This window comes from Aotus nancymaae, unplaced genomic scaffold (genome assembly GCF_030222135.1).
Source record: "Aotus nancymaae isolate 86718 unplaced genomic scaffold, 86718_ANA_hifiasm-v0.15.2.pri h1tg000048l, whole genome shotgun sequence".
Lineage (NCBI taxonomy): Eukaryota > Metazoa > Chordata > Mammalia > Primates > Aotidae > Aotus > Aotus nancymaae.
In genome coordinates, this window is record NW_026988462.1 from 1157827 (window position 1) to 1174169 (window position 16343).

General features: G+C 37.2%; 1 protein-coding gene and 1 long non-coding RNA gene across 4 annotated transcripts in view; one reads left to right on the forward strand and one right to left on the reverse strand.

Annotated features, from left to right (window-relative positions):
• LOC135268957 (uncharacterized) overlaps nt 1-15206 on the forward strand; it is a 100067-nt gene extending 84861 nt beyond the window's left edge. The window contains exon 2 of the long non-coding RNA XR_010337284.1: nt 9827-15206. This is a non-coding gene — a long non-coding RNA (uncharacterized LOC135268957). The remainder of the gene's footprint in view (nt 1-9826) is intronic.
• Nucleotides 1-16343, reverse strand: part of CLYBL (citramalyl-CoA lyase) — a 277851-nt gene that overhangs the window by 16221 nt on the left and 245287 nt on the right. For 2 of the 3 annotated variants that reach the window (XM_012440962.2, XM_064362176.1), the window contains exons 4-7: nt 13432-13533; nt 11603-11696; nt 10117-10284; nt 5451-5575 (exon numbers count right to left, since the gene is read on the reverse strand). In XM_012440962.2, the coding sequence (XP_012296385.1) occupies nt 5451-5575; nt 10117-10284; nt 11603-11696; nt 13432-13533 (489 nt within the window). Of the gene's footprint in view, nt 1-5450; nt 5576-8196; nt 8906-10116; nt 10285-11602; nt 11697-13431; nt 13534-16343 lie in introns of those variants that run through there. The other variant, XM_064362177.1, reaches the window with a different exon arrangement.

A 16343-nucleotide genomic window follows, 5' to 3' on the forward strand; every position in this document is an offset into this window, starting at 1 on the left:
TATAATAATTACATCTTTAAAATCAAAATTGAGCAAATAAAACCCTGTCAAATATAAACCTGGATAAAGAATATTTTGATTAAAATATCCTTAAGAATGTGTTATAAATTAAGGGCAAAGCAAACAATTTAAAACATTATTTGATTTAACCTACATTAAAAATCCTTTTCTTTTTTTTGAGACAAGAGTCTTGCACTGTCACCCGTACTAGAGTGCAGTGGCGTGATCTCCGTTCACTGTAACCTCCGCCTCCCGGGTTCAAGTGATTCTCCTGCCTCAGCCTCTCAAGTAGCTGGGATTACAGGTGCCCACCACCATGCCCAACTAATTTTTAATATTTTTAGTAGAGATGGGTTTTTACTATGTTGGCCAGGCTGGTTTCAAACTCCTGACCTCGTGATCTGCCTGCCTTGGCCTCCCAAAGTGCAGGGATTACAGGTATGAGTCACTGAGCCTGGCTCATTAAAAACACTCTTATCCTCTAATACCAAACCAGCCATTTGCCACTAAAAAAAAAAAAAAGTGAAATAGGATATAATATGATTTCATTACTTTGTAGCATTTCTTTACTTTGCTTTACATGTTTAAAATTTTGCGATTTGGTGTTAATCCATCCAATCTTAACATCATCATTGGCAGACTCAGCTTTTCTAAGAACTGGACTTTAAAAGTCAAAATTATGGCCAATCTTTCGGAAAATGTTAAATGAACAGGGAAATAAAGGGAAACGTGCAATTACTAAGAATCTCAAAAGTAGAGTTATGTCTCTCCATCTTTCGTTTTCACTGCAAACCACTCAGCTCTTGATTTTTGTGTTCCTGCTCATAAATCCAGAGGGAAGGCTGTGGGTGGCGGGCTGCATGGGTGTGGGAGGATACACTGCCATCTAATAGTGGAATCAACCCTTTCGGTTGACAAAGACAACATCCACATCTTTAGATGGTTTATTTGATCTGCGTGAAAGAGTGGCAGTGGTATTTCTGGCACTTGAATAAGCGGAAACAATATTTTTGGCTAGAGAAACTTCTGAGTTCTCTCAGGGAGGCTTCTAGAAGGCCATCTGGACCAAGCAGTATTTCTTTTGTAAAGCCCTGCATTTGGAAACAGAAATGAAAGGTGTGCGAGCAGCAATCAGACACCTATGAAAATGATCGGCTTTCAATATTTTGGTAGGAGGGATTTATTACTGTTTGTAAAGTTTCCAGATGAAGAGACACACAAAAGGAAAAAACCTCTTTCTTTATTAAGAGAGAAATTTCCAGTTTATATTCCAGTAGAAGATGTGTTTATTAATGTGAACTTAACAACTTGCGCTATTTTTCTCTCGAGTGAAATTAGAATGACTGTTCTGTGTGATATTTACAGTTGTTAGTCAGGTAGTGATCTTGTTTTTGACATTTGCAATTGTTCACTGATCCTAGAATTTAAAGATGAACACTTCCCCTTCCTAGTCTTTAGCCAACTTGTGAAGCTATAATGAATGGGAAAACACTGAAAAAATTAAACGAAATCCTTCCAAAAACCAAACAAACAAAGCACTTACAGCCAGGATATGAATATAAGAGAATGTTTGGAAAACTGAAAATGAAGCAAAGCCACGTTTGTAGCCAGATACTGCAAAATACGGATATTCAAGCAAAGTGTCTTTAACAATTGTATACACATAATACACTGTACTATTCTTTCATATTTTTCTATTAGAGTCTCCATTTAGAAAGAAATAGTAACCTCCTATATTACGATTTCCTGTGATTAGTGATTGTTTTAAAAAAGCAACGGGCTGTTTCCTTTAGCTGTCATTTTTGCCTAAGAAGTAACGAATATGGAAAGATAAAAACCTTAGCACTAAGTTCATAATATAGATTTGAGAAAATACACGTTAGCATACATACTTGAATGTATATATGTTGTATAAACATGTATGCTATATATGTTTATATAAAATTATCATTTCTCTTGATATCAATATTAGCTAATTATTTGCTTGAGATGTTTTCAAGTATCCAACTTTTATAGCATATAAAATTCTTTATTGATAAAAAAAGAACTATTAAAATCATATTACTTTAATAAGCAATACTAAATTCAGTTCTGAATGAATTTTCAAATATTAATGGAATCACCACTATTATTAAAAAAAGACATAAAAATGGAATTAACTTTTAAGAAAATCCTTTACAAATTTAAAACAAATCATGTGGAAAGGATTTACCCTGGCTAAAGGCATTTTACCAAATAATTTGAAACTAAAATAATGGCATGCAGGTTGTATCTCAAAATACATTTTTCTGGAAGGATGGAAGAAAAGTCAGTTTGATTAATATTGTGGCTGGAGGCCTCACAGCTGATGTTGGCTAACTTAAAACCATTTTAGTTTATGGGAATTAACATAAGAGCACAGATTATTTGGAATGTTTAAAGTTTTTCCAACAGATTTTAATAAGATAACCTAGAGTCCCCATTGTCAGTCTCCAGCCCTAACTCTGATTACTGAGGGCTATTGTGCCAGGCAAAATTTTCTAGCCTGAAAATACCTCTCAGTTTCCTGAAACAAAGCAGTCACAAGCATCACTGCCTGCCAAACAGGGGCAGATGATATGAGCTGATTGTTACTCGTTTTAACGTAAAGTGATTGTCAACCAACGTTATACTAAGGACACCAAACTTTATTTCCTTAGAACTTTTAATTAAAACACCCCCAAAATTCTGTGATACCAGTCGAAACCTCAATAATTTATCTGCTCATGGTCTAAGTAGTCCCATGAACTTTGTCATTTGGAGAGGACAGGAAGAAAAGGTAGTATTTTATTTGTGAATAATCGTAATGATTATTACTATAGAAAACACCAATGGCCCAGCACCCCCTGTGGAACTTCAGCTATACCTTTGGTGTTTGGGTCGGATAGAATTTAAGATGAGAGCAGGATGAAGCAGAGAAAAGCAAAGATACATAATTTTTCCTTCTTGGGTCATTTCTACTTAAAAGCATTACTTGAATGAAATTTTCATCAGAGGGAGAAAAAAGGTCTTTTGGAAATTTATGACTGTCACACTAGGACACAAACCATCGGTTTCCTATCTTTGAGAGAGTCATCTGTGCTTCGCACAAAATATCTGAGGGTTCATGTTTTATCAGTGATTCACATTTGAAATAAAACAGACTAGAGGTTTGTTGGAAGCAATACTTTATACAATTGTGCAACCTATTTATACGAAATCTTTACAAACAGAACCCACATTATTTAAACCCCAAGATCCCCTCAAGATCCAGAGTCACCTACCTGCAGATCCAATTTCTGTGACCAGTCAGTTTATAGGCAAAGTGAAAGAAACATGCTAACTGGATAAAATAACCATATGTCCCTACTGGAAGCCCCATTACTTGAATCATTTCAACCTTGCTGGACAAAACACCAGGAGAATTTGCTGTAGGAAACAAACCTCCATGAATGGGGCAGGGAAGAAATTACCTAATAGTTAGTCTCCCCTCTGCTCTGATTTCTATGGTTCTGTGTTAAGAAAAGCCGTCCTGCCACACTGTGGTGAGAGCTTATGCTTCAACAAGAGGGTATTTCTTATTTAAAAAAAAAAAAAAAGTCTAGAATTGAACATGTAAGTTGCCATCATCAAAAGATAGGCAACTTTGGGAACATTTTCCCAGGGAATAACGCTTTTCAAGATACAATGGAAAAGGGTCATTTTCTTCATTCAAAAACTTAAATGCTGAGAAAAGCACATGTTTCTGGTTTGACTTCTGTTTTACTGAAATTCAGGGTAACCTCGCCTATACCCCTATCTGCTTACAATGCCAAGTGGCCTCCTTTGATGCTACCCCTTGTGAAACCCAGCTTGGATGGGTCACAGACACATTGCTGGCCTAGACTGGAACTCTGCTCTCTCCTTTCAATGGTCGACATGCTGCCTCAGGTTCCTATTTCACCAGGAAGTGTTTATGAGATGCATGTCCTCAGCTAGCACAAGGCACGTGGCAGAGGTATAGAGCATTCAGTGTGGGTGTGCATGGGCAGAGAAGAGGGTGGATGGAGTTATTTGTACGTGTGAATGAGAGCCCATGACTCTTTGTTCTAGGTGAATATCTACATTTATTCATGGGAATCTTGATTTGGGGTTAAGACACAAAAATGGACATTAAACACAAGGTCAACTTAAAATATTGTTTCTGTGAAAGGCATTACTTTTCTGATGGCCACTGTTGATGTGAAATGGAAGGAAGAATGTTGTTTATCATGAAATTGGTTTAAGTCCAAATTGGATATTTCCAATGTAACATATTCTGCCTTTGGATATTAAGTGTGAGTTTGTGCAAAGACAAGCCTGCTGGTGTGAGTGTGCCCATGTGTGCATGGGTTGAACGTGGACATCCTTAGGGCACGACCCATTTAATACTGCTGCCCACTTTGGCAAGTCCTGGGATTTTCAGGTGTCCTTGCCGCCAGTAAAAAGTACACGGGACATGTCTCACATGGATGTCACAGGTTCAGGTTCCCACTAAAAAACAGGATTTTTTTTTCTTTTGGCAGGGGGGAATCCTAATATAAATTTTCAATATTCTTTCCCCTAAGTAATTTTGCATTGTAGGTATCAAAACTTTACTCCTTCTGGAAGTCACAAGGCTGAGTTTAGAGATTACCTCTAGAATAGATTTATAAATGTAACTTTCCCTCCTATCCTCTTAAAAAGAGGCAAACGGTATTATTGCAAATAACCTTTAAGATAATTAACTGACAATGCTGCAACTAGCATAAAATCTTCCTTCAGGCGACACCTAATTTAAGTGTTACTGGCACAAAGTGGAGACAGATTGTGCATTACCACTGCAATATTTACATAGCAGAAACCCACAGAGCAGGAAACGCGAGGCTCAATGATGCACTAAATTAGGAACAACCGTACTCCAGTGTTAATTTGCTTTCTATTCCATCCAAATCTCAGGTCCAGAAATTGGTACAAACACATATACAACCTCCCACTCTTAAATGACTAAACCGGAGGAGATTTCTGTACTTTTTCCCCCTCAAATTAAAATAACTTGAAATTTATTTCTTTCCTCCACAAGAACCATTTGGTCAAACTGTGTTTATTTCATTACAACTTGTTCTCACTTTGATCTAAAATTATTTTCATATGAATGCTGCATAGAAGTCTGTAGAGAAAAACTAAACAGACTTCTATTTTCTCTAAGGCTGCCAATATATTTTATGAAAAGAATAAAATGAGAGATTTGAGAGCCAGTTAGTGAAATATTTAGGAACATGGGCAGGGCAAATCTACCTTAAGCAATTTTCTCACTGGTGGATGTTTTTCCCTCCCCTTCCCCTCTCCCCAAATACAATGAGTTTTCTTAAACCATTCACACAACATATTTGTTTCATTCTTCCCGACAATATTTTAAACACTACTTTCACCCGAGGCATTAACGAAACATTTACCTTTCCTAATTGTTGATGTTCTTTAAAGGCAGCAATCAGTTCTTCAGCCCACTTAATTTTTTCAGGGGAAGGAGAAAACTGCTCCTGGACCACAGCAATTTGGTTAGGGTGAATCACCTGCTTACCTACAAGAAGATTAATAACATCAGAACCACAAAACAACAAACAGATGCTCAAACAAAATGTTTCTATCAGGTGAGGCTCCTGAATGCCTCAGACTGTATGTTAAATAACTAATTTAAAACTTCTTATGGAGAAAACAAAACACAACAAAACCTGCAATGAGACAGGCTTTTCCAGAATACCACATAAGAACAACTACAACAATGGAGTGATTGTGTTTCCGATCCTATAGAAATGCCACCTTAGTGCAGATAATCTCGTATTTTTAGTTACAGGTGGGCTGACTAGGCAGCTTGTTGAATAACTACTTTGGCTGGGACTTTAAAGGATAACGTCTGCAAATTAGAGCGATTATTTTGAGTTGAAGTAGAAAAAAATTAAATGAGAATTTTCTCAAATTTTCTAAGTTGTCTTTTGCTTTCTTTGTAGGATTATACTTCCTTCCATGATTTCTTTTAGAAGTGGTCTGCTGGTTTTCATAAAGCTTACAGATGCAGTCATTACAACTATATTATTATCAAATACAGTTTTACAATAGTATATTTAATTTTGTTCTTTTGGATGAACATAGTTTATGTGTCATTTCTAACCCCTAACAGAAAATTGGATTTGAATAAAAATACTGTATTCAGTATGATAAAATAGAAGGCAGATTTGAACACTGCAGCCTCTAGATTACTCCATTTAAAAATTTAAAAACTAGATACTTACAGAAAGTTTCTCTGTCCAAAAATATATCCAGATTTTCCCTTTTGGCTTATAGAATCAAGATTGTGTATTTTTCTCTTTAGAGCACCTTACATACCCCAGAAGAAATCTTATCTCTGTAGAAATGCCTTCCAAAAAGATTTATGATTCTTCTTATAGTCAAAAGATTTTAAATAAAAACATCATACAAAGATAAGAGCCACAGGATTTTGTGAAATAATGTAGTCATTTAAAAAAAACAATTTAACAACCAGGGAAGTGTGGAATCCAATCGGATCACTAATAAAATGCAACATAATTTAATGCTATAATAATGATGAGATTATATTGTGTTACATGATAAAGTTATGAACATAATTGGCTCTTTAAAAATGATTGTACACTTAATGATCATTTACTCTGCTAAATATATTTGTTGGTATATCAATTTGCTTTGCTTTTGAAATAGTTATTTTAACATTTAGACAGTACAAATTATACCCTTGATATTTTGTATCCTTGCTATCAATTCCTATTACTTGTCATTATTCTGTTTGAATGAAAAAAGGAATGATGCTTGTAAAAACAGATTTTTAGTGTTTCATGTTTAAGTGATAAATAATATATTTTCTTTCTAATGGCATAACTAAAACATCCTCACATTGCTATTTCATTCTTTTCTGTCAGCATACTCATAAAAAGTTAAACACTTATATAAATAAAGATTATTTAAATTACCTGAGGAATAATTTCTGGGAACGAATAACACGAGGGATGACAAATGAGGGCTTTTTTCAGTCGTAGGTATTGAGATTATATTTAAGTAATCTAATAGTTGTTAGGATATTATTAATAAAGGATGTCAGTTCTGGGCGTCATTTCCTACTAATTGTTAGCCCTGAATTTCTTAATTTATGTACATAATTTACACCAATGCGTAAAAGGCCAGATTTCATGGGAACTTCTTGGTACATGCACTGTAATTTGAGGAGCAAACATAAACGACTTAAAATACTGTGAAATCACTGCTGGCTCTCCATTCCCTTGTACCTATATTTTGGCAATGAGGCTAATTTTAAGATACATGTTAGGTTTTAGAAATGTATGAACATTCATATGTGAAGTTCTCTTTTGTCACATCTTATATATTCCAACAACTGTATAGTGGACTTTAATGCCATGTGGGAACCAGGCAAATATTTTATACAGAAGAGTTGTTATTGACAAGTTACTGAGAGGGTGCAAAATTGGAAGACATTAAAATTTATGACCATGAAATCCTTTTTACAGTACTGCTTGATATATCGTGCTTTAAATCAATACCTGTCAAGTCTTTTAGGTAACTGTATGATGGTGTCATTTTTGTCTTCTACAATAGACTGCAAAAAAGAAGGAAACCTATAGTGCTTCATATTTATAATCTGTCTTCTCAGCATGTAGCACTGGAGTAACTGTAATAACTAAGTCAGCTGTTAAGGCTTTATTCCAAGATTTAGTTTTGGTTTCTTTTTTATTAAAAAATTCCTAGAGTTAATGGCCATTTATACAGCCAATGCATTGATTTAAAATCAATCGACATGGATTGCGATTCTGGGAAATGATCATAGAAAAGAAACTACAGCTAACTAACTTTTAAAAACTACAACTCATTAAAAATCTGTATCGTTTTTTAAAGTACAGGAAATCCTTATAGCACAGACTTAGTCTTCCTTACCAGTGTATGGATAATACAATACTTTCACTGGATTTTAAACCTTTCAACCACCTGCTTCAGATGAGGCATGTCTTCCTTCCTCCATCCCTCCCCTCCCTCTTCCCCCCTTTTCCTTTCCTTTTTTTTCCTTCCTTCTTTCTTTTCCTTCTGCTTGTGCAAAGCCCAAGGTATGGCACTCAAATGCCAGAAAATTAGGATGAACAGATCCTGAGTGGTCTAAAATACTCATTAAAAAACATTTATTTTTAAAAATGACTACAAATAATCTTCTATCTTATCTGATTGATTACCTCTTATTGGTATGCAGAAATATAATTGGGACAACAAAGACCTTCTCTCTAAAAATTGCAAACTGCCTACAAAGTGTGGCTCCCTAGTTATGGCCTGGTTCCCTTGAATATATAATGGGCACCGTGCCCTCTGTGCCTTGCCATTATCCTCGCTTCCCCCCTTTTTTTTAGCGATTTAATACTCCCCGTTGTGGAGAAACAATAGTGCCAGGTCCATAAGCTCCTCGTGCTGAGTTGGGCACAGTCTAGAAATTTAAACCTGATTTGAAATAGCCTGTCTTCTGCGATTGAATTAGGGGCCAAGTTAATTCAGTCCTGTATCTTGGAGACGCTCTCAAGCTCCCGGAGAAGTTCTAGGGCAAACGTTTACCCCAGAGGAGGCAGAGGAAACTGAGATTCTGCTAGTGATGGTGGAGGGGTCAGTGTCAATGCAGTGCTTTCTCTTTTTTATTGAATTAGTTCCCATTTCAGAGGCCAGTGCCATACATTTCAGGCCAACAACATCAGGGTCTATTAGATAAATTTCATGGAGTTTTTCTCCAACTTTTCCATTTGGGTCACATCCTAACCAGTCGTTGGAAAGAGGCAGGAACAAGCACAATCCCATGGATGTGGCAGAGGACTCCTCTCTTCCTCAGTCACTGTGAAATGCAGGGAGGATTCGTTTATTAATGGTTCAGATAACTGAAGAATATTTCTCTATATGGGATCACAATTATTTAAAAAATTGAGGGGATCATATTTACTTTAGCTCCCTGAGTAAAAAACACAAGAACAAACTTAGCTTTATTTAACTAGAATATAAACTAAAATAGTTTCTTAGGTCGTTCAATTTTATTTTGGATTAAATCATCACCCATTAAGATATTTTTTACATTTAAGGCTGCTTTATGAAACGTTTCTTTTGGTAACTGCTACCTACATATATTTAAAAAAATATTTATAACAGGAGTATCAGGATGCTTGTCTCTTTTCCTTATTACTCGGGCACCTTTCTGATATTAATATTCTTAGAACTTTCAACAGAAGAACAGGTAAGAGTGAAGGAGTGCATCGTGTTTTTCTCATGGTTGTCAGTGTGTGTGTTTGTGTATGTGCAACTGCATGTGTATGTTTATGTGTAGAATCCTATTGTGGTTTTTCAAAAAATAGATCTCTGTTGTAAAAACACAATTTTCAGTTGCTCCCCTAGCTCATGGGGACCTTAGTGACCAGGTACACGAATCAACAGATACCTGCCTGTGCCCCAGACCGGACTGCAAGGGACCCACTGACCCTAGTGCCAGCCTATGCCCTAGGTGTCACCAGCCTATGCCCGTAGGTGTCCGTGTGGACACTTACTGGGAGATAGGAGAGAAAGGAGGGGCTTGGACAGGCAGAAGAGCAAAAAACTAGTTATGAGTAAAAAAACAAAACCAAAGACAATATCACCAACATTTTTTTTCCAGAAATGAATTAAAATTTGAAAATTCTAGGAGATTTTTCTTCCATCCTTCAACCAAAATTCTTATGGTGGTTCACTCAGAAATGCTTTTTTTTAACAGCCTCATCCCTCCCTACAGGTCAGCCAAGACTACAACAAAACAATTAAGAGGATGGAAGAAAAAAAAAAAAGGCAACTAATATAAAGAGGAAATAAAATAAGTGATTTGTTGTTTGACTTCTTTTGGGGCCAAAGAAAACCATGACAGTGTGTCTGGCAAGTTCTTCCCCTGCAAGGCTTTTTAATGTTTCAGATAGTGGGATAAGTGTGGGGGATGCCTGATGACATCAGAAGTGTTTTCGGGTCAAATTCCTACTTTTCTGGAATGCTTGCTAATTTAGACACTGCTTTCTAAGACAGGAATCATACCAGTGAAGCCCATCGCGGCTCCTTCTCGCGACTGTCTAAGAAGCCCATCTCCATCTCGAAAGTCAATGTACACCAGATCTATGGCCTGGAGACCAAAGGCTTTCGCTATGACAACAATCTTTTGCCGGGCGTAGAGAATATCCAGGGTTTCTTTGCTACTTGTTGCACCTGAAACAGGATGTTAACAGAAAAAGGAGGCTTTAACTTTGGAAACTGAACCCAGACATTGATTATAAAAACTCTGTTTGTGCAGACATCTATACCTCCCTGGGAATTGCTCCTCCGCAAAATAATTATTCAAATATAAATGAAGACAGGGATACGTGGAGGTCACGTTAAATCTCACATGTGTCTGTTTAACCGACAAGGCATCTTTCAATAGAATTACTTCTACCTGCATTAAGAGAAGGCCCCGTCCCCATTCCGGGTGGCTGGGTCAGGGTCGCAAGAGACCTCCTGATATTTTTTTTCCCTTATCAATCATCGCTTGAAAAATGCCAGTCCGAAGACAGCACCACAAAAGGTGGCCAGCAGCTGTGCAGGGCAATGGTTCGCTTTTCACAGCGAGCACAGAACTGTGTGCTGTGGCTGGCATGCCCTGTCCAAAGTGAAGTTCTGAGCCAAATGCTTCAGCCTCAGGGTCTGGATGGACAAGTTGGGGAGATGGGAGGGCACTTGTTTTGAGAGGGCCGGAAAGCTTGGATATGCCTTCTATAGCCTGCTGAACTGCTGGATACGCAAGTCTCCTGGAAGGACTCATATTAAAATACGTTCAGCTTTTTCACCCTGAGGGGAGGGAAGTGTCCTTATTTATATTTGGAACGTGCCACTCCCTGCTCAGGGAAAGTGCCTGTCTGTCTTCAGGTCACTGGGACTGGTTTCTGTGGCCTCGGCCTCTTTTCTAAATGCTTCACGATCTCCAGTCAAACACGCAGACCCCTCGAGTGCAGCGCAAAAGGGATGGTGACAATCAGCACATTTAACGTGAAGAGTTCAAAAACATACTGTAAGAGAAATTTAAGATCCATTTAAAATAATATTTACATACTGTATATTTTACACGGAAAACAATTCATTAAGGCAAATATGAAATCGCCTTAAATTTGCATTAGAAATCTAGACAGCCCTCATAGTGATGTGAAAACAAAATACTGAAGCAACGGTGAGGCTGTTCACATAGTATATTTATTAGGCACAAAGGAGATGCCAGATATTCCTGAGCATGCCTGGGGCTGCAACAGGCTTTCTATTGCTCATGTCTTTTATAAATGAACACAAGTAATAATGCAGTGTTCTAGAAGCAGGGCAGCTATGAGGGGCTCTAAATTATCAGGAAGTAGTGTCCACTCCATTGTCATGAAAAACCATTGTCACGGTTGGCAAATATATATTATTATGTAAATATCCATTCCTTAGGGGCAAAGACAAAATATATACCCACGTATACACACACACAGAAAAAGAAAGAGAGAGAGGTCTTTGACACCTATGCTGGCTCGAAAGTCTTCTCCTCCAAAAACGACTGCATCTAGAAAGAGACCCACTTGAGGCCCGATCTTGAGGGTTTCTTCACACACTGCCTGTAAAAGAGCAGAACAGAACCAAGGCTCACAGAAACGTGTGCATCAGAGGGAAGAGGCACGGTGCATTTCAGTAACAGGATGACCTGACTCTTAACACAGTTTGACTGAAAGCAGTCCTAAAAATGCAGCCCAAATTTACCCCTTTCAAAAGGTATTTAATATCATTCAAGATAAGTATATTGTATATATTTGCTTTGTTTAATGGATTATATTAATAGAGTTATAATGTTCAAATTATAGCTCATCTCACTTTTGGAGCAACTTTGAGTTAACTCATTTTGCTTGCACTGTAAGTTATTTATATTTTTCCAGAATTTGTTTTTGCTTTAAGAGACTCTCGTAAAACCACAGGGGAGAAGGAAGGAATTTTAAAGTCAAACTAATTGAATTATTTGCATTAGGATCAAGCACATAGTCTCAGGATTAAAGACAGTACAAAAACCTACAACTCCAGAGGGGAAAATAAAAATGCAACAAGTCATCCAAGATGTGTTGATAAAGCAACTTCGACATTTATATATGAAAGTCAAGGCAAACAGCATTCATCATAGACATAACCGTGAATCTTGAAAGGTGGAGATAGAACCTGCTAATATATGTGGGTGGGAAAGAAACAAGGAACCGGTGGGGACACTGTTGATTACTTTCAGACATTGTAAGTGCTTCTAAGTACATTATGGAATAAAATGTCAAAGCAGTGCTTAAAATTAAATCACTGGATGAATCTGGTTGCATCTAAGGGATATGCTTTTGATTAGATTCTCAGGATTCTAAGGCTGGCTGGAAGAATTTACGGTTAGTTATACAAACAAGCTGCTCACGGGACAAGGCTTGAAGCAGCTCCCCAAACATTTGCGCTCGACCCCCTCTGCACAGCTCAAGGTCTCAAAGTGGCCGCTCACACATTCTCTCTCTAGTACATTTCGATTATGTTTTTTTCTTTGTTTTTAGTGATTTCTTTTCTCCTGCCCTCTGGGGGGACTGAGGTGGGGGAAGGGAGTGTAGGAACTCTGAAAAGGGGGTGCTAGATTGATGTTCGCAGGTCAGGTGGAATGAGAGGTGTATTTTGGAAAATAATATAAATGCCCCCTGATAAATTGAGAAAAAAACGAGCTAGCTCTGAATTTGTTAAGGCAGGTAGTTTGGTGCAACCACACAATGGCTGAAAACACTTGGCTCAGCTAATATTCCCACATGTATATTAGAAAATGTTCGATGTTCTAATGTGGCAAATTGAAAAAAATGTACTGCAAATTATTTGTGTGCATGAACTTACAAACAATAATCTTATCTGCTAGACATTACTGATAAGGTTGCTACAGAGAGGCCAGAAAATTTCCCAATGAAAAGGCAATTGTTAGAAAAGAATATTTCAAAGTTAATTCATAAGGGTGACAAAATAAATTTTCATGTACATTTAGTCTATAAATGCAATAATTCAAAGCATATAATTACATAGTGATTAATTAAAATTGTCAGTAGGAATATATAGATGTTTCAATTAGATATTTTGGACTGGGAAGCTTTTCTTCTACTTAACTGATTTCATTGTTTTCTAAGATGCTGGTAACCTGGTTTTTGTTATTACAGACAACGAATGGTGTTCAAGGTTTCCTTTGCTTATAAATCTCTCTAGAAACATATTTTAAGAAGATGTTAAAATTGAAAACAAAAGTTCTCTTTAGGTGATAAATAAAATTGTAACTTATTAACCATATTATGGTTTTCTTACCTTAAAATTGAGCAAACCCATTGCAGTTTCCACAAAAGGGATTAAATTCATTGGTTGTTCAAGTTTTCGGCCTTTTAAGTGGAATGAAAATTTGTCTGCAAACTAAAATCAGAAGTGTCATAGGTGATTAGTGGGGAAAAAATGTACAATCACGGAAATGTAGACACAGAAGTAGTATTTAAGTCTTTGACCTGAGGAAGTCATATCCAAGCCTCTTTCGTCCACACAAAAGAATTTTTTTTTAAAAAATAAGAAGACAGACCAAAGAAAAGGTAATGAAGTTCCCAGCAAACTAAATAGTAAAACCCTAAGCATTCCAATTTTTGTCTCCCAAAGGAGCAACTTGAGGCCTAGGAGTTAGAACTGGAAGGAGAGAGTATCAGCGCTTTCCCTGGAAACATATTTACTTAAGACCTCTTGCCCTCACTTCGTTAAATGCAAATGGTAGGCCCTTAAAACAATGAAGTCTTCCTCTACCTGCCATTCTGTTTTTGTTTCGTGCCCAGCACTGACATCAGTGTAACTGTTCAGCAGCCTTCTACATGGAGTCCATATTATTCATTATAGCACCATTACCCTTTGTTCAGAAGGTTTTTCTTCATAATTTTTTAGCTTACCTAGGAAGACCTTAAAAAGGAAGTTTAATTCTTTGAAGACCAAAGCTCGCCAATTTTTTCCATGAGACCAGTTCACAGCTAGCTCTGTGCTGCCAGTGGGGTAGCCCAAATTCCAAAATCTATCATCTGGAAACATACAAAAGCTCTTGGCCAGATTCCTCCCCCCCTTCAAAAGGGGGAAAAACATACTCTAAATTGTAAATCTATTATGTCTATCTAGATCTAATAAGCTGTGGGGAGATAGAAGAGAAACACAGGTATGATAAAGATATTTTTGTAAATAAAGATGAAAACATATATATCCATTTTAAATTTAAGGAATATTCAGCCATTAATAGATATCAAAGGAAAAGGGAATTTTAATCATCTCTCCATTCAGTCTCAGTTGGGTAAATCATATCTAAGAGATTTGCATAAATATAAACCATCAAAGACTTTTCATCTTCAAAGGGGGTTTCAAGACCCTATAAGCTTTGTACTGTAATCATCACAGGTCACCACCCTGCAGGAATAAGGCTGCTATGGCAACATAAAAAAACTAATGCTTAAGGCTTAGCATAATATTCTGACTAATAGAAAGGAAACTCATTTGAAAAGCTGGCAGCCTATTTACCAGAAGCGGGATTAGAGGTGTTATTTCCCCTTTTAGCTGCCCCCTCCTTGCCGGTGCACCACCCCCCTAAAAAATCTAATCACTGGGATCTTTAAAAAGCTTTTGAGCAATTTGCAGTAACTTTACAATTAGGCTAAAATAAATCACAGCTTTCAGTAATGAAGAATTATTCCCAGTTGCTCCCACTGCCCCCCTTCAAAGGGCATCATCATCACCTCCTTAGTAACTTTTCAAGGGAAGGAATAACTCAACCAAAATAGCGAGAAGAAGCAGAGGGCGACAATTTCAGGGGATAAAATGTATAGTATTTGAGGTAGATGAAAATCAAACATAATTTATTTCTCATTTATGCTAGAAAGTGGTAGCACAGTATTAGTGGTGTTGGTGTTAAAAATGTAGTAGGGATTTTTTTTTCCTCATTAAAAAAAGAAAACTTGCGAAGTGACTTGCCCTAATCTTTGTGGTAACAGTTATAACTACAAAAATCATAGCGTTTAAAACCAAGTAAATGCTTTACAAGATATTCCCTGTTCTTAGTGAGAAAACCCCTAATGCCTTTTGTTTTTAAGCCAATAGGGGCATTTAAAAATTAAATATTCTAGCCCATCCTCCTCCTCCTCCTCCCCCTCTTTCTTAAAAAATTGCATTAAGTACTAACACAAAAGGTAACTAGTGGAGAAGTTTCAATTAATTTTTTCAAAAGGAGACGATTAAATGTTTCCGGCCTGGTAAAGTGTTCATTTCAGCGAGGTGGAGGGGACTGGGGTAGGGGAGGAGAAGAAGGGGGAGAAATCACAAAGAGATTGGGGAGGAGATGAAGTAGCAGGGCTCAGCGATTCTTTCAATTCCAGTGCACACCCAATAGTGTGCTGGAAGAATGCACACTGTTCGGGATTTGTGGGAGAATTGTCCCATGACAAAGGAGGCAGGGTTACGCTTGTTATAGTCCAATAAGCCGTGCCAGTCAAACAAGAACCCACACTAGCGACAAAAGGCGAGCAAGAGATTCTCACACAAAAGAAAACAAGTAAGCCCATCTTTCAGTTGTGCATCAGGCTCTGGGTTTTATGCTTCGCATAAATACAAACGGAGAGGAAAAAATAAACAGCCAAAAGGACTTCTGTTAACTAGAAGTCCGATTTAAATTTCTGTATGTGTCTCACTTCCAAGGATTTAAAACAGCAAACAGGAGCCGTAGCTGAAGGCTGGTGGGTCCTCCCTCCCCCATCTTAAATTAAGGGTAATAACGGTGATAAAGAGGCATTAACTATGAAACCAAAAGGGAACAGTGACTTCAGAGTCCATTTCAATCAACTTAAGACATATTTGAATGAGCTCAGGGCCCTTCAGGATATTAACATACTCTAACTAGTATCTCTCAGCTTCTGAGGGTAACCCTGGAGAGAAGAACTCCAGCTTAGTAAGTAAATACTGGTGCCTGAATACGGGTCTTCAACAAGGATCCAACACAGAGCTGTCCAAAAGAAACTGTATAGCAGCAGCTACATACATAATTTTAAATTTTCTCGTAGCCACATTCAGAGGGTAAACTGAAACAGGTGAATTTAATAGTATCTTGTATTCAACCCAACAGATCCCAAATATTTCAATGTGTAATCTATATAAAAACGACTGAGATAATTCACATTCTCTTTTTGTCCCCTCAGTGAATCCCAAGTCTT